This window comes from Scomber scombrus, chromosome 8, assembly GCF_963691925.1.
Source record: "Scomber scombrus chromosome 8, fScoSco1.1, whole genome shotgun sequence".
NCBI classification, from domain to species: domain Eukaryota; kingdom Metazoa; phylum Chordata; class Actinopteri; order Scombriformes; family Scombridae; genus Scomber; species Scomber scombrus.
The window spans coordinates 20,228,189-20,250,186 of record NC_084977.1 but is presented as its reverse complement, the minus strand read 5'-3'; the positions used below and the strand labels follow the sequence as shown (position 1 = coordinate 20,250,186).

The following is a 21,998-nucleotide window of genomic DNA, read 5'->3' as shown; positions in this document are numbered from 1 at the left end:
AATTGTAAAATGTCACACAAATGTCAAATGCCACATATGAGATAGAGAATGAAACATATAAAAGACACAAAAATAGCTTTGTAAGGGAATCTCCAATCATCAGCTGACTCAAAACCCAACTAGGTGCCTCTGTTTGTGTGCATATTTACATTTTCATTTTCTCAATAAATAAATATCATTTAAAACTTGTTATTTTTAAATAGTGGGTAAACAAAAAAACTCTGTAATTTAATCAACATATTGCCATTTTTTTCATAGTGATCTGTTGGCCTTCATTTTATTTGTCTCACTTTGTCCCATATGATGCATTAATCATGTGCAAATCAGGGAAGTTTTTTTGCCAGGACACAAAAAACCATCTATCTCTTTCAGATGTGGAAATTCCACAAAAATGCCAGCTGGGAATTTGTCACCAGCATTGTGATTTCCTTCAGACAAAGACTGTTTCCAAACAAAAGAAGGTCTAAGACACTAGATAAAATATATAAATTAGATCAAATATTTCTTATCAGTTACATTGAAAATGTAAACATTCAGGTGTATACTCTAAACATAGCATCTTACTTTTTTATACATTCTTCCAGCTATTGATTTCTCCCAGACATTTCTTGCATTTGAGCTCTGACATGAATGGTACTGAGTAATACTGAGTAATGACATTACTGTATAATATGTGTAAAAATAATATTAATCTAAAATATCACATTTCGTTGTTGTACAGTGGGTTTACAGCACGTGATGTCCCTTTTTAGCCTGCTTCATAAGCATTCCTACACACCTGTGCTGTAATGTCCGTGACTGCAGCAGTCTGTGCGTCTTAGCCTTGTTTTTCCAGGCCAAGGTGTTGCTAGCCTCCCAAGGACAGTGTTTATTCCAGCGACTGATAATAAGGATCTCTGGAAGAACATTCCTATTGGCAGTCATTCGAGCAAATACAGCACTGACATACATGATAACCGCTATCTATTTTTTTTTTTTAAAGCAAACAGATGCCTGAGTTAGGCAACATCTCAGAGACACATTATCTGCAGATGATGTGTGATTTACAAATATCTTGTTCAAACTAAGCTATCAGGTTGAACAGAGGAGGATATTCATTTGATGTTGTCACTTTACAGTTAACCTCTCAAGAGCGACATCCACCAAAACATTACAGCTCTTCAATGATTACTAATTCATAAAGGAAATAAAGTTGATTTAACTCAGAATCACCTCTAGCAGTTTGAAGGCAATATTTTGTATTTTCTGAAATATTTGGACATTGATTGATTTATACTTTTACACCAATACTTTTAAAAAAGTATACCCTTCTTCTTCTTAAGTCTGAAATATATATTTGGCCATTGATTCAATAAGGTGCTGGCTAAAAGTTTGTAGACAATCAAAAGACAAAGTCTAATCTGTAGGAATTAATGCACAGAAAACTTAAACTCAATTCAATTCAATTCAATTCAATTCAATTCAATTGTCAACAACGATGAAGTAATTTACAAGGGAGAGTAGCAGGCTTCAAGACTTAATGTATCAATATTAAAAGAATGTGTGGTCTTAGAGCACCAAAAGCATTTACAAAGAGGCATAAAAATGTTTCTTGTATTCAGTTTTCCAATTTCATATTTTTCACATTCAGTCAGAACTGGTGGTATGCTGTGGAATGTGAATGACACATCTTACAGACTCAGTTCTGCTATTTATCATTTCATTTCACAGTATTAGATTCTCTAATGTATACCCCCATCTGTATCACACTTCACAAACTCCTCACACTATCACATGTCAGGTTCCTTTGTAAACATCAAGACAATTGGATAAATTATATATTTTATATAGCTGATTTAATATTTGTCTTGGAATTGGAACTGTAGTACAATCTAAATAAGCTCAAGTTCTCAAATATACTTGAGTGTAATTTGGCTCAAAATCTTTTCATTAAAAATTGAAAGTAGAAAAACACTTTTGCTCTTTCATTGTTTTCCCAATATTTGAGGGTGGTTCCCATTTACGTGTCAACCAAACTGCTGATACATTATTCACAAATATTTACATAAATACAGTTGAACACTGACTATGGCCAGATTAACCCAGAAAGGAATTTTGATACATAGCCTCTCTATAAAACATGGCCTCAAGGTTAGAAGAAATAATAAGGAAATCCACCATAATGCCCTTACCCTTTGAGATTATATTGTTCATGGGCTAAATCCCCCCAAACCATTCTGGATTAATTACCACAAACCAATTGACAAACAGTAAAGCTTGGGATTTTGTCTGTCAGTGGTCGATGAGTAATTCCCCATTCATCAGTCTTTATTTCACACTAATGAATCAACACATCCTCTGATTGCCTACTTTGCCTTTACACCCCCTCATTGCATCACACACTTCCTTATGAAGCGTGATTTCCTCCTCCTCTATCTGCTTTTGTTTTCTGGCAGAGGAGACGGAAGGGATGACGGTGGGCTGGCTGGTGTAGGCCAGATTGTGTGAGGGTGGTGTGTTTGCTGTGTCATGTGCTAGTACACTGCCTCCTCTGTTCCTGGTGGCGTGGTGGCGTCTGAGCTGCCTGGTGAGAAAAAAAAACTTTCAGGGCTCAGATTTGTGCAATTGCACTGTACTAAACTGCTGCCTGATAATAGATAGTTTTTTTCAGTGCTTTCAAGGTCTTTATCAGTACTGAGGTGAAATACTCTCAAAAAGTCTGTGCTGAAATAAGGGGAACTGTATTTCAACAGTAACTCGCTGATGTGACGTATAAATGACATCAGGAAACATGGTCCCCAAGAATGTCATCATCAATATTGTTAAAAAATGTATATCCTGAGTGCAAACATTTGAAAAATAAACAAAACCAGCTTGATAACTAGTCTATTTTGTTTTGAATCATTTTTGATGGTTGAAGGTTGTAAAACAGTAACTTTATATAAATAGTAACCTTTCCACTGAAATGTAACTACTGAAATAACCTAAATAGGACATCTTGCTCCATCAGCAATACTATAATCTGTTATTTATATTTCTTTTTTCTTTTTTAAATGAGGGACACCTGCTGTAACCTCACGTGGAGATCAAGGGTCAGCTGCAAAAACTCACATAGCCTCAGGGACGTATAAGAATATTACAGTCGTTGCCTTTTTGTCTATTGACGGGGGAGGTGAGAGACTTGGCCCTTCATTAGCTGCTGGCACAATGCTAAAGGGATTCATGCTGTTCCATTAGAATAAAAGCCACCCGCTGAGCAATTGACTAACTTTCTGAGTCAGTGGCTTCTGCCTCCCTTCATAAGTATTCAAGTAAATGCTCAATGGTTTCATTATGATTCATGACTTTGAAGCAATTTCACCTTTTAATGGCACAAGCAGGCAGCTTTTGTGGCTCATCCAAACAAAATACATATTGTAATTTATTGCGCCTATGTGTATTGATGTATTTAAGAGAATTTACAATAGTAGATTTTCAGATGGATGTGTGCTATTGTTACTATTGACAATAGAAAGCCTGTATAATAAAATTCAACCTTCTATTTGCGGATGTAAAACAGTATGTAAAACAATAGCTACAGCCCCACCCTAATGTAGCCTATACAGTAGTTATTTTCTCTGCTTTGGAGTAGTATTAAGTGTGATGTGGCAAATGTGGCGCGTTATTGTTAAATCATACAGTGTATTCCCCCTGTTGCACACACGTGAAATGTTAAAACCAGACGTAAATTATTGATTACAAAGACCAGGCGAGTGCAATAATAACACAGGCCTTACCTTGTGTATGACTGAATAAGGAACGCCTCAGCTTCCATATAAGGTAATGGGCGGTCGGTCCAGACCAACTACCCCGTTCTGATTGGATGATCAGTCTGACATGACCATTCTTTCCTTCGTCGTTGTCGACGCTGATTGGCTGCCTGACTTGGTCCGATTTAAGCTCATTATCTTAATCAGCCGTTGAGGGAGTGAGGAGAGAGAGAGAGAAAAAAAAAAAGCAGAAGCCTCCAACAAGAGCAGTGGAGTTTGGCGTGGAGCGTCGATTCTACACGAACCGACCACCACTGGCTGAGGGAAGAATGCTGGAAAACAAGAGAGAAAGATTGAAAACCTTCTTGAGGAAAATCGACGAGAAGGCCATTGTCAGAATCAAGCACTTCATGAAAGAGAGGTGAGCGGAATGAATGTGGCTAGCTGAACCGCTATCTGCCGGTGAGCATCATCCACTGGGTGGGTGCTAACGGGTTAGCGTTTATTTTGCTATCAATAGCCTTTCCGATTAAAAAAAAAGTAACTGTTTTATATCAAGTCTGTGTTTTGTTTGTCACGGAATGAGGCAGAAATATCCTTTGTACGCATTTTCAGTGAAGAATATGTATTGCCAGTAGGTAGATGATGCTAGCTAGTTTTAGCCGTCCGCCCTGTTGAAGACGCGTTGGCATTTAACTCAATTACCCTCAGCTACTGTGTCACAACCAGTTACAGTCACTGACATTGAAATGAAACAGTAAAATACAGTAATTGTTGATCTCTGTCAGAAATGCACTCATAGGGGTTGTTTGGAGCATCACTGCATTAGTAGTGTAATGTTAGCTACATTAGCACAGCCCATACTGGAGAGTCTATACACGTAGGTTACATGTATTAACATTAGCTTAGTGGTTTATTCAGCTGTTAGTGATCTAAGGATATAAAGAAAATGACTGACAGTGTGCCCAGCAGTATCAGAAGATGTCTTTTCACACATTTGAAAACAGGCTGCTGCCCAGATATGTGAGCAATAACACGTGTATGGGTGATAATTATGAAGAAATGCTGTGCTTTCACATTGGGCTTCCTGTTAAGTACTTTTGCTGGAGGATGTTTAAAAAAACCAACAAGGCAGGGATTTCACTTGTAATGTTCTATTTCTTTTCCCATCGAGCTCATTTTCAAGAACATAAACAACACCAAGATTGACCCACATCGACCTTTACAACATGTTGTAAGATGTGTTGTTTGTGTCCAGTAGCTGGCTAATCTATTCCTAGCGACGTAAACAAACAGCATTACATGGAGTAGAGTGATATAAAGGAAAGGCTAGTCCAGATCTGGTTGGTCCTTAATCTCTTATGCCTCCTACTAAGAAATCATGACTTTGTGACTTCATCCACTGGAGTAAGTGGGTCAAATTGGCCTCACCATTTGTTCTTCCAAGATGATCTCAGTCAATCCAGTCCTGTTGTGATCTAGAGCTGACCGGCCTAGCTGAGACACGATTATGCACGATCACACACTCTCTTACACATGCAGCACACATATATTTTGTTGCTCTCTCCCCCCAGGGAAATACATACACACGTCTCCCATGGGAAGAGCAAGTTGTTTTTTCTCAGAAAAGCCTATTTTTAGCTCCCATGAGTCGACCACAGGTGGTACATGGTGTTATATAAATGCTGCCTGTATCTCACTGTTAGTACTCCTTGTCCTCTGAGCTTTGCCTTTCACTTTCCTCCGCATAGCCATTTACTGGAGTGCAAGGGCCCCACCAATCAGACTTGGCCTGCTGGTTATCAGCATAGTGATGGTGTGTCTGTAGTGTGGTATGTGGAGAGATTATCTGTTTCCACAACACAGTCACACACGTATATGAGAGAGTTGTGACAGTGTAAATGCAGCATCTCGCCATTGTCCTTTCCTCTCCTCTATCTTATGTCTCTATTTCTCCCTCTATATGTAAAGCTACCTAATTAAAGTTAAAATGCCAAAAAAAAAAAATACAAATATTGGTTTGAAGAGTGAAAAGTAGTTGAAGGTAGGGGTTTAATACACTGCATGCCTTTTTTAAAGCTGAACACCCACTTGCCAGCTCACTATAATTTGCTTTGCAAACAGGTTTGCAGTGCACACAGTCACAATAGTAGGAAATGTGTAGTTGCAGTAGGGAAGTAGGGAAGAATATGGTATTACTGCAAAGCTTGCAGACTTGGAGGATCCTGGAATAGTCTGGGTGGGGCAGCTTTGCAGGCGTCCTGTTGGCTCCGGGAAGATGCTCCCAGGGAAGCGCTTGGTTGCCTGCTGTGGACAGTGAAGATTGTGTAAATCTAAATTATGAGATGTGCTGCAGGCAAGGAGGAAAAGCCGAAAGTTAGAGGATGAAAACCACATCTGCAGGACTTTTCTCGCTAAATGAAGGGTTTCATACAATCCAGCTTGTCACAGTAGAAGCTATGTGTTGCCTCTATCAGGCTAGCGCTAATGACCACTCTGCCCTTATAACAGACTAAAGGCTATATTATCCTCTGCTGTTTCACCTTTTGGTTCTCACAGTAACTTGGTGAATTTCACCCAATATAGTTAGTTGACATGGCTCAAGCTCATTTTAGACACGTTATGCATCCCAAAAACAGAAGGTAAACAATGTCAGTGTTTCTCTCAGCTTTGATAAATAGATAATATTTGGTATGGTAGAAATTTGGTGTTAAAACATTATAAGAAAGAAAACATCAACACCTTATCTAACCAGATTAGTGATGTGTAACTTTACTAGATTAACTATTAGGGATGCTCCGATCAGCATTTTTGGGGGCCGATCCGATCACCGATCACAGGAATCATATATCTGCCGATACCGATCACAGATCACAGAATAGATGGGAGAATAATAATAATAATCCTCAATGTCCTGTATTTACAATGTAGCCTTGTGCACCACTTAAAGTGGTAAAACCATTTGTACTAAAATAAATAATAAACACAATCAAGATCTTTATGTACCACAATCAACTTTTTATTTGTGTAAACCCTGCCCTGTCAGCTTTGTTGTAATATCCCTCCACCTTTTACTGTCCCTGCTGTAAGGCTCCAGACGTCTAAACGTTTCACTGACAGTGGGCTGAGTGACGGCGGCTGTCTTTTTTTTTGTCCGGGCTTGTTCCTCATACTCGCCGTATTCTGTTGTGTGGCGCGTTCTCAAATGTCGGATGAGGTTAGTTGTATTAAATTGTCGTGGTTGATGACCACTTCTTGGTATTTCGGCGTCGCATATCTTGCAAACAGCGAGTTTTACATCTTTTTCGGAAGCTGTGAAAAAATTCCAGACCGGAGAACTCATGCTGCCTGTGCCAGCCTCATTCATGAGAGCGGATAAACAGTGGCAGGTTAATTACGTCACGCGCTGGAATGCGGGAAACAAAACATACCGTCAAAACTCATATAATATACGTCACGCGCAGAATGTCTCCGGTAAAAAATAAATATATATTTGCGATCGGCTTTTCTGATCTGCACTTTGAGAGCACACCGATCAACCTGTTTAGGATCAATATCGGCCGATAACGATCTGCGGCCGATCGATCGGAGCATCCCTATTAACTATGGGATCAGTACTCAAGGACAGGTGACTGACCAGGTGAGCCTGCTGTAGAGGCCTGTACACACTTTTCCCTCAATGGTACATGGATGAATCTCGATTGTAGGTTTTCTGAAGTATTAGTGACACTCATTTGGAAACCACTTTGACACATGAAATAGTTTTGGAAGCTGTGATAAAAAAAAAAAATTTAAAAAAAAGTTTTACTGTAGATTAAATCACAGCCACCCTTGTTTACAGTAGAGCTTACTTTTACCTTTTTAATGATTTGAAAGTCAGGTGGTATTTTCCAGCCACCATCAAGCCACACAATTCCCCGCTGCTCACATGCCTGGTCACTGAGAGTCCACTGAGACGCCTTGAAGAAAGACTCTCTCTGTCTCTGTGCCCAGTTAGCACAGTGGAAGTGGATGGAGATGCCGCATGACTTCCCACTCAAACACACACACACACACACACACACACACACACACACACACACACACGCTTATTCTGTAACACATACACATAGACACACTCTGTGCTCCACTTGGCCCACACACACACGCACAGTTTTTCTTGCAGACTGAGTCCTGGCAGGGTGCCACAGGCTGCATGTTTTTTTTGTTGTTTTTTTGCCATGACCACTGGCTCGATTCCCTGCCCCTCCTGAGTCCTGAGTACTCTACTGAAGCTTGCATGTGTGCACACTTGCATACAGTATCACTTTCAGTGTAGAATAATATGTAAATTTTTCTCAGTGTGCCAGTTATTTGTTTGTTTCTTAGTTACTTAGTTGTCATAAAGTGGGACAAACTAGATTATTACAGATTAAGACTCTCAGACTGTAAATATGTGGTTGTGTTGAATTAGCTGAACTGGTTTGTTTTGCAAAAGCTTTTAACACCTCGATAGTCCCATTTGGCAACACTCGGCTGTTTTGAAATAATCTGGATTTGGTTGGATGATAGGGAATTACCGCTTCCCGTGTAGAAAATGATCCATAGCTGTCCAGGAGATGGTGCCCTCACACTATTTGGTCCTGTTTATTCTCAGAGATTTTGTGTAAATAAAACTTTTCTCAACCTTCTCATGCAAGCCCGGGGCTCACTAATGTTGGCTGTAGCTCAGACATACGCATAATTTACAGAAGTGCCAACAGTGCAGCCCCCGCTGGCGTCAGCAGCAGGACTTTTGGGATCATCTGTCTCACTCGGGACAGCAAATGAATGCATCATAACTTTATACCCAGAGGATGTCTGTAGCTGGCTGAAATGTACTGTGCAAGAGAAATCGGCCTCTGCCCAATTCAAAGCTGCTTTCCAAGTGAATTTGCATGTAACCAAACATTGTGCTACTGTTTATAAATCCAGCATAGATTAAATGTATAATTTTTTGCTGCAATAGAAAGAACAATTTCCTACCAAGTTTGACATAATACTAGGGTGAGTGTTTAAATTTTTACAACCAACAGCAGCAGGTCCGTTCACTCTCGCCACCACGGCTACACGGTGCCACAAAAAACACTGCATAGTTCGACAAGTGTGAGTTATTTTAAAAGCTTTCGTGATAGCAGGAAGTCAAAAGCGTTGCGCAAATCTGTCAATAAAATGAAGATTGACAAACAGAAGGAAGTATAAAAGTTCATAGAGTCCAGTATGTACACATATATATTTAATTTATTGTATGAGGTGGATGAATAAAGAACGAAAAATATCACCTTTTGTCCACTTTGCAGGTATTGTGATGCTGTTATGCAGTATGTTCACATTATATCATGTATTCATCAAGCTGGACAGACCAAAAAGAGTCATCTCTGCTGAGTTTTATTAAAACATTTTACAACTACAGAGCGGAAACTATCTTATCTTTTTAACGAGGCGATGGTGCGGGAAATGGACAAAACATGACGTTTACATTGATTATCTCTTTTTTCCCCTGTGAACTATATGTTGTGAAATCTTAACTTCATTATCTCGGAAGAAATTCAGAAAGTGTTCTTGTGCAATCAGGATAAACAATGCGAGAAGTGAACGCTGAATTTAAGCATAAACACTTTTCCGTTTTTAACCTTTAACATCAGGGGTTAGCCTACAAGTCCAACATTAATATTTTCCATTGTTGTTACACAGCACAAATGTGTAGCGTGTGTTGGTGAGCAGGAGCTTCACTATCTGTTTATCAGCTACTTATCTGTGTGATTGAGTTTCCCGTATGGTGATGTCAGAGGGAACAACCTATTGATGAACGGCGGCTCTCAGTTGAAGTCTGTGAATGAAACGAGGGTCTGCTACATTTACACTTTACCAGATTATTTTTACCCCCCCCCCCCCCCCCCCCCCCGCCTTATTTACACCACTCCACAAAGGCTATGAGCTTACTATTGTCACAAACAGGGGTATTGATTGTTTGTGAGGCCTTTTTTAAAGCTGAGAATAACCTAGCAATATATCCCTGACCCCTCTCACATTTACACGATCTATCTACCCCCAGCTGTTTGTAACTGTTACCCCTTTTTTTCCCACAACAGCACAGGGTTGCTTCAGGGAAGACAAAAAAGCTTGGGAGGGGAAACCCAACCATTTTTGAATTGCTACTTCTTTTTATTTTCACCCCTTTATTTCTCTCTTTCTCTCTCCTGCTTTTATATTTCAGGTACTATGCTCATGTTCCTCTCTTGGGTTCCCTAAACTATTGCAGTAAAAAAAAAAAAAAAAGAAGACCTTTACACCCATTACGTTTGCTTGCCAATGCTCAAGGTCTAAGTGCAAAAGTGGCACTGCTGCCATTCGCCGTCATTTGGCTGTGTCTGATGGCGGTGGTGGCTTCAAGCTTCTTAGAGATTTTGTGGAAAAGGTGAAAGGGGGAAAAATTGGTTAGTTTGTGATGGCGAAAGGGAAAAGCTTGTTGAATCGACAGGGCGCTGTGGCTAGTTGTCTTTGCTTCGAGGATTTGGGAAGGTAAGGCAAGCAAATGTGTCTAGTTATTCATCTCAGACTCAGGATCAGGATCAGTAGGGCTATCACAATATTTCTGGCCAAATCGCTCAATAATGATATTTTGACAATATTGTAGGGATGACTATCGGTGCTTTCACAAAATATTCATGCAATGAGATTTTTAAATAATAAATAATCATCAGTAATGTGGATATAATCACTAAGTGTGTAAAGGCAGATAAAAGAACAGCCTGTTAAGCTCAGAAAGTTACATTTTTACTGCAATGCAGCTTTTAAAAGTACCATATGTTGATATTCAAAATCTAAGATGATATCTATAAATATCACGTTTATCGTTTTATTGCCCACTGTGTCGCGGATAAGAAAGGGTCCAGTTCAGTCTCGTATATCTGTGTAGTTCAGCTGACTTGTTTTCTCAGCAGTCACAGATCTGAGCTAATGACCATCGAGACTCTGCGATAAAGTGATTTTCATGTGGTCCGCTAAGGATAACACCAGAACAAATGCAAATTTAAAAAAAAAAAAAGCATCCGCTGCTATGTGTCTGTCAGTAATCTGTATTTCACACGACATGTCATACTGTCATCATGTGATGTTTCTGTCCATGCCGTAGCATGCCGTAGCGTTCCACAAGCTAGTTATTCCACTATATGAGTTATTCCACTTGTTCCAGGTGCTCTGATATCCCTGAGCCTCGCCCCAGACCAGGCCCAGCTTTGTTTTTGTTTTTCAACCACGTAGTTTTTGACACAGTGATTCAAACAAGAAGAAGTAGGTCAGAGGTCAAAGCCTCAGTCTGCTCATTGCTTACTCATTTCAGATAGGCCTCCTCCACCTTGGTTACAGGAAAATGTGGTCATAAAGAATCAGATTCAGTTAATTATATCACACAGGGCATTACAAGATGAGGTTTTTTTTTACTATGGTGTAACATTTTGGTAACTTTTTACTGCCATGTACATGTTCACTCATGATGGCTTTGGCCTTGAACACTTGTATAGGCTGTTGGACTCACTCTCTTTTTTCCATTGAGACAATCTTGATAAGTTTGGCATGAAATAAAATGTACATTAATGTTTCACTGTTGGATGATACATTATTTTTTAGGTAACTTCGTACGAGGGCTGTTTCTCTTTCTAAAAAGTACTTATAATACAACCTGCTACTGTAATGACACTGGCGGAGTTTCCTGGAAACTTTTAGTGAAGATAATATACAGTAGAGTTGGCTGAGTCCCAGACTTTTTGTTTGTATTAACATAAATGCCATCTGCACCCGTGTCAACTTCACGTAAGTTGACACGGGTGCAGATACTTGTCAAATGAATAATATCATGACCTTTTAGTGACAATATCATCAAAGAATGCAGTGTTTTCTTTGCTTAAAAAACGTGTTGGAGCACCAAGACAAGCAGCAAAAAAAACGCAGACCTAAAGTTGAAGTTGAGATTATTTTTTTCTAAAGGGTGCTTTCTTTTGTAAATATAGAAAATGCCCTCCTCAAAAACCCAGCAATACTTCCTGAGCGTTGCAGGAAATTCTTGCAGCTGGACCCTGTTAATGGTTACAGTAAATGGTGAACACAGACAGGAAGTTGTTGAGAACTGGATTGGTAGATTTGAAGCTTGTCGGTGACCAGGGAAAGCACTTCTCTTTATCACACAAAACATCAGTTGTTTACCATTATTACCTTTTTATATCTTAATAGGGGCAACATATCCTGGTGGAGATACAACTCATAAAATCCAAAAATATACAAAATATTTGTGGAAATGTTTTACTTTAAAGGTGAAAATCTAAATTAATTTTCACATCTCATTTTCCACTCCTGCCGATTTTAAGTGTTTAATAACAGGGTTGGATGTCTGCTGAAGTGTCTGGTTAATGCATTCAAGCTTAATGACAGGGTAGTCATCCAGCCGACGCTGCATTTTATGTTTTTTTCCTTTTCCTCCTCACCTTTACCCCGATTACTCATGTGACACAGTGGAGAAATTATTCAAATATGACACAGAGGGTTAGTGACAGGTTAAAAGAAAGTAGCATAAACTATTCCGTCAAGAATGTCATCTGTAAAGTTTTTTTTCCGTGAGCATGCACTAAAACATTCAGCTTGTTGTTGAGTGTTTTTTTTTTCTTACTTTTTTCAATGTTTTATTTATTTTTTAAACATTAAGCATGAATTAAGCATGCACTAAAACATTCAGCCAGTTGTCGAGTTTTTATTTGTTTGTTTCTCAAATGCTCAGCTTTTTCTTTTTAAACATACTGAGTGAGGTTAAGGAAGAGGTTTTTTTCATCCATCTCCTTGATTAAGATTCATTGCCTGAAGGAAAAACGCAGCTAATGCACCACTCCTTGTTCAGGCCAGATGGGCCAGTCTGAGCACCTTAGAAGTATTTCACTGTTCGTCTCACAAGCACAAGCTGTTTTTTTTTTTTTTAAAGGTCTTTGGTCATGCCTTGTCTCCCAGAACAGATCCCAACAGGAAAGGATTTTGATATTGAATAATATTTGTCAGTAGAAGCTTATTAAGGGTAGGCCTCGTCTTCTTGAACATGTCACTGCCTGCGTTACACTTTGTGTGTGCGCGTGTGTGTGCGTGCGTGCGTGTGTGTGTGTGTGTGTGTGCGTGTCTCTTTCATGCCTATTTGACTTTGGGGGAGTGGTTGAGTTTGACGTCACCCACTACGGAGTGTCACACCATTCTCAGCACAAAGTGGCTTCCTCTTTGCCAGCACATTCATATAACAACACTGCAACAGTTTTTTCTGGCAGGATGTGGTACAGGAGTGAGGCTTAACTAGCACAAAAACTCATCTTTTACCGCACATTTAGAACATAAGAGGACTATTAAACTTTTTTTTCTTGAGTTAGGGTTAGTGTTTTATTATTTTTGCTTGTTTACTATTTTGTAACTTCTCAGCATTAATGACGTGAGCCCGGCGAGTATAACTTGTAGTGAATAGAGTGTTTGTTTTTCTCTGAAGAAGAGGAGATGCCTACTGTCAGTAGGTATATGAGCTTTCGTTCATCGAAGAGATTTAAATTAACAAGGTAAGGTGGTGGTCTTTGTTGTTGTTTTTTACTATGACGGTAAAATTGTCTTGTGTTGTGACTTGAATTTGTGGCACTTAAGTTCTTGGTCAAGGACAGGCCATGGCCTTTAAAAAGATTATTGGCTGCAGTAAATCTTGCAACCTTCCTTTTTTACAGTTTGTGGTTTTTACAGTCTATTGAAGGGGCATATTTGGAGAGGCCGGTCAGTTTTAGAGTATGAGCTTGCGTCGATCGGCTTGTAAAGCAGCTGTGAGGTGTAATCATACAGCCACAGCCAGAGCGCTGACGCAACTGCTATCATTACAGCTTTGTGATTTGGAAAAGTTTAACCTTTTCCATCACATCATAAAGATAAGCCCTTTCATCTGAAAAATGTCAATCCAGACATGACATAGCTTTAATTTTTAGTAGAAATGGAGTGATTTTTAAAAAAATGAATAAGACCTATATGATGGTTTCTAACTGGAAGCAACTTAATGGTTGATGTGGAGTCTGAGTACTAAGCTATCAGTCTGACTATGGCTGTAGATGATAACGCTCTGTAGAATCGAGGAGACTGTGACGTCTTTGCAGAGAAGATATGGGAGAATTTGGTTGGTGTTTGTTGACTTATCATCTGGACTTCATCTGGTTTTATGTTAAATTCGTCATTAGAAGCTGCCTTCTATTAATCATCTGTGATTAAGTTTTTATCTTACTGTGTAATTATTGTCGTAGAGTTGTGCTATTTTTGAATGTAAAGAGGCGATGAGCTCCATCAGTGAGTGTCTTGGGTCTGTTTGTCAAGTTAATCTCTTCCAAAAAAAAAATGTCTTAACATGAAAGTGGTTCTGAAACACTGTTCTGCATGTTGCTAAAGCTGTTGTCTTTTCCGATGTCCAGCAGCTACCCAGTGGAGAGCAGCGGTGGTGGGCTGCCGGCCAAAGTGAAGAAAAGCAGGAGCAGCTTAAGCAATGGCAACATAAAGAAGTTGGAGACCAGGAAAGCCTTGAGCCTGGAGGCTGCCGAGCTTGAGATCCAGCAACAGCAAAAAACCCTCACCAGACAAGTAGCCATCAGGTATGACTGATTGGGAATGTTTGAGAATTAAATATAATGTCACAAGATGTCTGTAGGACATGAAGAAGCTCTATTTTTTTGATTAGCCATATCTCTGTGACTATTCGCTCAATTACACAGATCTGTTCTTGCCAGCAGATTATCTGACTTCTCTATAATCTGATGAAACCTGCAGACTGTTAAAAGTCTAAAGAGATGGATTCAAAAAATAGTGCACAGTCTGGAAATGCATGAAAATTCAACGTTTGATGTAGTGGAGACTCACAGCTATTCTGAACATGCATCACAAGACTTGGCCGAGCCGTCAGCTGTTGTTAAGTCATGACACACTCATGACTGCACAGCAGTTGTACACTAACTGTCCTGTCACATGATTTCAGATGTTTGAGGTAGATTAGTAATATTTGCCGGTATGAAGAGAAATCTTTCTCCTGCTGGCTACATAGCTCGTTAAGCTACTTTTAGCACATAATCTAATCAAACAAGAAATTAGATTAGTCCGTATGAACACTCTCCCACATTACCTAAGCACATCTTTGCTGCAAATATGGGAAAACCTCCACCAGTCATATTTTAAGTAAAAATTGCCTTTATCTTTATTGCTTTTTAAAGATTAGGTCTCTAAGTTGTTTTCTGTGATGCTTTTAATGTTCACCTCTGGTCCTGTACACAACATTTTCCAGTCCACGGCAAGTAACTGTTAAACAACAACAACTCACATTTCTCACGTTATTGCAGCTTTGCCTATTTATAACAGCCATAGCAGGTCTGAAAATACATTCACACTATAGCGTTGCAGTGTGCCATCCTGGTGTCTTTATTTTCTCACGTCTGTTGAAGCCACAGACTTCCTTTGAAGTGACAGTGGTTCTTTTGGTTTCTGCAGGTCCCAGACCTTTGAAGTCGACAGCAAAGGCTTTGAGAAGACCGAGGGCACTGGTACACAAAGTGTAAGTACACCATCATTTAATTTAGATATCTAAGGAAATAAAAGGGTCTCATGTTAATTATTTTTGGTGAAAGAGAAAACATTCTGTCTTAAGTGAATGTGTCCCCAAGCTACTCACTCATATGTGCTCTTGAGCCAAACAGTCAGGTACGGTCTACTTATCATCTTAAGTGTCCTGTCCTTTGATTTACATTTATTTGTACAATTTCCTCTTCTTTCTTTTAGAGTTTCATAAAGCACAACAAGACATTCCACAAGTTGTTTCCAGACATTCCTGAGAATGAAGACTTGCTACATGGTAAGTAGACAGAAATGAAAAAATAAATAAATTACCTTTTATCTGTGCAAGAAATCTGTAGACCTGAAAAAATGTGTGTGCTCCCCTTCCGTAGCATACATCTGTGCCCTGCAGAAGGAAGTGCCCTACCATGGTCGGCTGTACATCACTGACACCCACGCCTGTTTCTACTCCTCAGTTCTGCTCAAGGACACAAAGGTAGGCAGCAGCTCAGCCTTGGTCCTCATTTCATTGGGCTTTGATTTTCATCATCCCTAAATTTGGTAACATCAATCTCTTTTTTTTGTTGTTGTGGCAGGTATTTTACCACTTAATTCCACCAAAAGTAAAATTATATATTTTCTGTGTGTGCTCTTGCAGGTAGTGATTCCAGTTTCCTGCATCCACATAGTGAAAAAGCAGAACACAGCTTTGCTCGTACCCAATGCCTTGTCAATACGAACCACAGAAGGAGACAAGGTCAGTTTCTCAGCCCCACACAGCCGTCTCCATAAAACATCTGATGAACCCGTTCAATCACATTGAACGTTGCTTTACACCTAGTCTGATGATGAACTGCAAGTATTTTATGGTGGTTAATATTCTGTTTTTTTCCCCTCTTTTCTTTCATTGTTCAGTACCTGTTTGTGTCTTTGCGGAACAGAGAATCATGTTATCAGCTGCTGCGTTCAGTGTCTCCTCAGATAGAGGTGAGTGGTTCAGGTCAAATGTTTAAAAGTTCTCAGACATTCAAATGTTCTGCAATTGATCATGGAGTGGAAAAGCTATACATGACGCTTGCACGTTTAGATCAAACAGAAAGCACTGATACAATTGTTTTGCATCACAAAAGTAGCCACAATGTTTAAAGCCTTTAACGGTGAGCAGCATTATTGCAACAAAGTACATTTGCTTATTACAGAATCCCATGTATTCAGTGTTGCAACTGAATGCTGCTGTAACACTGTTGCATATATGTAAACATTTGGGGTTTTGGGTTTTTTTTAAATTAATGCGCTGTGTCTGAGCATTCAGACAGACTCAAATGTATTTGACTAACTTCCTGATAAGCACCTTAAAATGTCACCTACTTTGCAAAAAGTTTCTCTTCATCTTTTATACACACAAGCTAAATGTTTCTTTCTGTTACAGGATGGCAGCACAAATAGTAGCCCTATCTTCTCCTCTGCTGAGAACAGCTTTGACAAGAGCAAACTTGTGGTAAGAGACTTCTTCTTTTATATTGCAGAGTGAAAACTTTGTTACTGTCATTGGTCTCAATATGTAACGTAATTATTAGATCTTGGAGCACAGAATTGTGAATATGGGTGAATTATGGGAAGCTACTGCCACTGTGGCGAGTTAGAAAAACTTTGTAAATCATGAAGTAATTTGTGATTGTTTTCCTTTGATAGAACTCCAGTCAGTCCAGTCTAGACGACAGCTTTGACCATTTCGATGGTGCTGAGTTGCAGTTATTACAGGAGCAGACTCTGCACAGACCACTCCGAGGTGAGAGGTCAACACCAGTCCTTAACCCTTTTACTTTATGTTTACATGCTAAGCAATACAGGCAGTATAAAAATAGATAAGTAACTCGTGCTATGTTGTTGTCTCACGGAAGTTTGTTTTATTGGAAATAAATTCTAATCATCAGGTGCTGACAGTTTGTTTTGGTGCCATTATCTCGTTCTCATTTCTGTCAAGGCCAGTTGAGACAGAGTCCAAGGTCTAATAGCAGTCTAACACTGATCCCTTTTTTCTTCATTCCTCCTTCAGAGGCAGTACCTAATGGAAATGACTCCTCTTTCAACAACCTGCACATGCAGCAAAGTGATAGCTCATCTTTTGAGGAACTGTCAGTATCAGGTAATAAAACACACATCCGCACAGATGGGCAGTTAACAAAATTTGCTAGCAAAGTAAAATTGGCAACGTAAAGTGGCTTGTGATCCATAAATAGACAGATGAGTTCTAGCAAATATGAAAGCCGGTTAATAGTTTTCATAATGTTGAGATCATTTTTCTGTTTGCTCTCAGCTTCACATTGCATCTCACTATGTGAAAATGTTGACAAAATGTGTATGATGCTGTAGATGCTTACCAACTTATCGTTATTCACGCTAACCTCACATTTCCATATCATTGTTCAGGTGGATCGTGGGTTTGGAATGTGACTGAGAAGGCCAAGTCCCTGCTGGTTCAGAGAGAGGCCAGCACCCTCAACACCCTACTCTTCATTTACTTGATATTGTAAGTAGCATCATCTTTCTGGTCTGTTCAGTATTCTCTTCCCACCCTCCCCTGTCCCTTAATCCAATGCTTTTATCTTCCTGTGTGCTAATCTAAATCTGACTCTCACTGTCAAAGTCACACTCCTTACAGGAAAGGTTAAAGAATCTCAGAAACCTGTTCTGGTAGTTATGAACCAGGTGATCTCATAGGATCTCATTACATAATAATCCTAGCCAGCCAATTTATGTTTTTATAAATGGTGTTTAATAGCATATATAAGAAATGCACAATAGTCTTTTTGAAAAACTTTACTGTCACCTGTTAACACGAGTATCGCTTATAAAGCCAAGGACTGTATTTCTGCCTGCTCACATGATACAGGCCAACAGTGCGAGGGTAATAAACTGTTAATTGTAAGTTCCAGTCTGTCTTGTTGATCTGATTTTTTATTTTTTTTAAACGGTGGCAATAAATGTGATTTATCATATTTTCTTTTATGTTACAGGATTGTGCTGCTGCTGCTATCTTCAGGCTACATTGGTTTACGTATTGTGGCCCTGGAAGAACAGTTGACATCCTTGGGTGCACTGCCCGAGTTCACCTTACAGAGCGGGTAAGAGGTCTTATGCATCACAGTCTCTATTTCTCTTTTCTTTCTCTCATTGACGTAATCTTACATAAAATAAAAGATTCGCAGGTTAAGCGGGCAGCTCATACACTATCTAGAATTGTCTAAAATGTCTGAATTAAAGATAAATTCAGACAACTTGCATGTATTGTATCCAAATGATTCTCAATTGTCCCCTGATTCTGCGCTTTTTGGAATACTGAACTTAACTGCCACTTGGTGGTCCGAGAGAAAGAAAAAAGACAAGACTGACTATCTTCTTTCTCCAATAATTGTTTTTCCTTAACAAACCAATGATTTCACACCTGTAGTTTCACAAGAGTCTAAAAAAATAAACATCGAGTCACCTCAAGCATAATACTTAACTAATCAGGTAGTGGTGTACATGATGTCATGATTACCTGAGGCAAATGGCTACAGCTTGAGGAATAAGATGCTTCATTAAAACTCTTGTCTACAGTACAGGGGACATGCGCAGAAACTGCTTAATTGCTTAATAGTTATGCATATTTGCATAATATAGTCATCTAATATATCAAAGACATCTACATTGATATTCTTTTATTCTGGTGTTTGCACTGTTGCGTAACTGGCTTTGTTCTGTTTCAAGGAAACAGAATAAACATTCCTTTAAAAGGTGTAGCCTTTGTGCCAGTAACTAAATTATGTTGTATTGTTAGGTGTGTATTTAATGGACATTTCCTTTTGTCGTGCCCAACTCAAATGGTTTCCTTTTGACTTTTTCCATAGGTACCACCAAGACACATAACACTCAATGACTGAAGGAGAGATTGGTTGACTTGTGATTGGAGGATTACTTCAGCCTTTTCCAGCAGAATCCAGCGGGAGAAATTTAATGTACTCAAGACTGTGCTCCCAATATGGCCAAAGCTGTTGCATAGAGGAAGAGTGGCCAACCTGTGCAATTTCAGAGACAACTTGTTAACTTGAAGGGCTATACTTTCTCCTAGTGCAGCAGGTAAAGGACATGCCACGACTTATTCACACAGAGCCGAGCCAAAATGCATACACACACTGCCTGGTTGCAGTGTGTCCGTCGTTTAAACCAAAGCCAAAACGGCTCTAACTTAGCAAGGTGCCACACTAGGGACACTTGTCTGACAAAAACTGTTCCACGTCTGTGAAATTATGTTATCCATTGTCCTTCATACATATTCTTCTCGCTGAGCATGCAGTCTGAACAGGGCTATACCAATCAGCATAAGCCAGCTGTAGTGGTTATTTATTGCACCTCAACATCAGAGACGTAGCGCTAGGCATAGCCAAAATGCACACGGTGCACGTCTTTTTGCATGAGTGCACAGACATGACTTTTAAATGATTTTTCTATCTCTTATTTACCCTTCCATCTACCTGCAGTATAAACAGACATTTATATCCTTATATTCAGTAACTGTTGGGTACTTCTCTTCGATGGTTATCTTTCTAATCAGCTGTGGGTTGAAATGATGATATCTCAGCTCCAAATTTCCGATCAGCCCACCTAGGCTTGATCCTCTCCTGATGGTCTTTATCCTTTCTCTCTTTCTCCAATCAGCAGTGATTGCAGTATTACTTTTCCTCGTCTTCGGCATGATTTAAACCTGTTTTAATGATCAATGCTCAGAGGTTATTTTCCCTCCGGTCTCTACTGGATGAATGCATCATCAATGCACAAATATTTAGTACAATAGGACGCAAGGTGGTTGTCTTTTTGTGTACGGCTTTTCTAGGTTTGATGTCTGGTTCAGATTTTTTGTTGGTGTCTACCAGGAAAAGACATGACCACAATATGTTGAAGTACAAAACTGTCTCTTTGACTAGCCTCTTGAGGACCAAGTGGCATTTCCAGAAGTTTCAGGTTATAAAAAGTAGCACCGATAATGTATTTCTAATGTTCGTGCATGTGTCTGCAATATCGACACTTGACTCATAATAATGTGTTCTCACTCTGGTCAGTAGAAGAGGAGAATTCAAAAACCACACTCATAAGGTCCAAGTTTTCAACAGCAAAAAAACAAAAAAGTGGTCCCAAAAATAAGTTTCAATATGCAACAAATTATTATGCATGGCAAAAATGTAATTTATCTTTTTGTGCTGTTTTTAAATGGCGCTTTATGTTTGTGAGGAAGAAATTGTGTAAGACAAGAAAACAAAGATGTCAGTGGAAGGAAGAGCTCAAGCGAGCGAGCGCACTTTAAAAATGTGTTGTGCCTGTCACAATCCAAGGCACCATGATTGAATTGAGAAGAAAAGGCAAAGCTGGTGTTCTGTGGTATCTGACGGTGCTAAGACCTTTTTTTTCTCTTTTTTTTTTCCTTTTAAAAAAAAAAATGTTTTCACTCAGGGGTGGTGGGCACTACCTGCCACATGGTTTTAGGTTTTCAGCTTTTCGTTTGTCTAGTGCTCGTGATGGGATTCACATTTTGTACATCTAGGCTTTGGTGGTTTCTCGAACGTCCCTTTGAGAGAGAACACTATGTTTTCATCATGATTCATTTGACTTTATTAATTGATATAACTGTATTGAGCTTCTCAGAATGCTTGCTTTTTTCCATTATTCACCCTCTTATGACCTTTTTAAACTAACAATGCATATCCACGCCACATCTCAGTGATTTAACATCACCTTTGTTGTGGAAGCTCTTCTTGACAAAATTTAAATGCAAGTGAGTGTACTTGTGTCACATTTCATTACAGGAGAGTCTTTTACTTATACTACTCTCAAAAGGTTTTTGTCAACATGCCATACACAGTACTGTAAATTCTTATATTCCCCCACCAGGGGGCAGCACACACATCCACTGTCCTCGAATGGACTCAATGCAAGAATCTCAATGATGAGGGCAGTATTTGTGTGGTTTTGCACTATTCAAAGTGTTGTAAATAATTTTGTAATGTCCGTAATTCTACTATGGTCCTATATATATTTATTTGCATTCTGTGTAATTCAAAGTAGTCTCTGTGAGATGGCTTTGCTATTGTTCAAAATAAATCAAATGTTGCGAAGTAAATAAGAATCTGTGTATTTTCCATTTATTGTTACTCAAACAAGATTTCAGCAAATGGGTGGAAATTTTATTTTAAGTAAAGTTTCTGTGTCTGGGTCAAACTGTAAAGTAGTGAAAAACATTCTCACAAAAGTCAATCTTAATATTCATAAAATTGAACCCCAGAAAGTATCTGGAAATGTTACTGTAAAGTGTTTCCAATACAAATTATGCATGGTTGCACCAAAGTTAATTAGGATTTAATACATATAAATTGATGAATTAAGAGAGCACTGACACGCAAACACACACCAGACTTGATATGGGAAAGTAAGAGTTTTAATAGATTAATATACTAAGACCGCTGTAACATCGTCAGTGTCACGGTGGACAGTTTAGAACAAAGGATCAAAACTAATGCAGCAGAACCAGAGATAACTAGATATTTCATGCGTTCATTTTTCCCTCTCTGGCAACTACATTACCCACTATGCAACTTGCCTCAAATCACTCCAGTCTTTTTAACTTTACAT

At 39.1% G+C, this 21,998-nt stretch overlaps 1 protein-coding gene across 4 annotated transcripts; it reads left to right on the top strand.

Moving 5' to 3' along the window:
• The first annotated feature begins 3,974 nt into the window (after positions 1-3,974).
• On the top strand, positions 3,975-21,495 carry si:zfos-943e10.1 (GRAM domain-containing protein 2B). 4 transcript variants are annotated; one of them, XM_062424214.1, is made up of 13 exons: positions 3,975-4,149; positions 14,213-14,386; positions 15,273-15,336; positions 15,561-15,633; positions 15,728-15,831; positions 15,994-16,092; positions 16,251-16,322; positions 16,765-16,833; positions 17,028-17,124; positions 17,392-17,481; positions 17,766-17,865; positions 18,353-18,460; positions 19,226-21,495. In XM_062424214.1, exons 1-13 carry the CDS (start codon positions 4,058-4,060, stop codon positions 19,242-19,244), a joined length of 1,161 nt encoding a protein of 386 aa, XP_062280198.1. In that variant the 5' UTR covers positions 3,975-4,057; the 3' UTR covers positions 19,245-21,495. The 4 variants fall into 4 exon arrangements, with proteins under 4 accessions (XP_062280198.1, XP_062280196.1, XP_062280200.1 ...); XM_062424212.1 differs by having other exon boundaries at positions 14,210-14,386; XM_062424216.1 differs by lacking the exon at positions 3,975-4,149 and adding an exon at positions 10,124-10,268.
• The last annotated feature ends 503 nt before the right edge of the window (positions 21,496-21,998 follow it).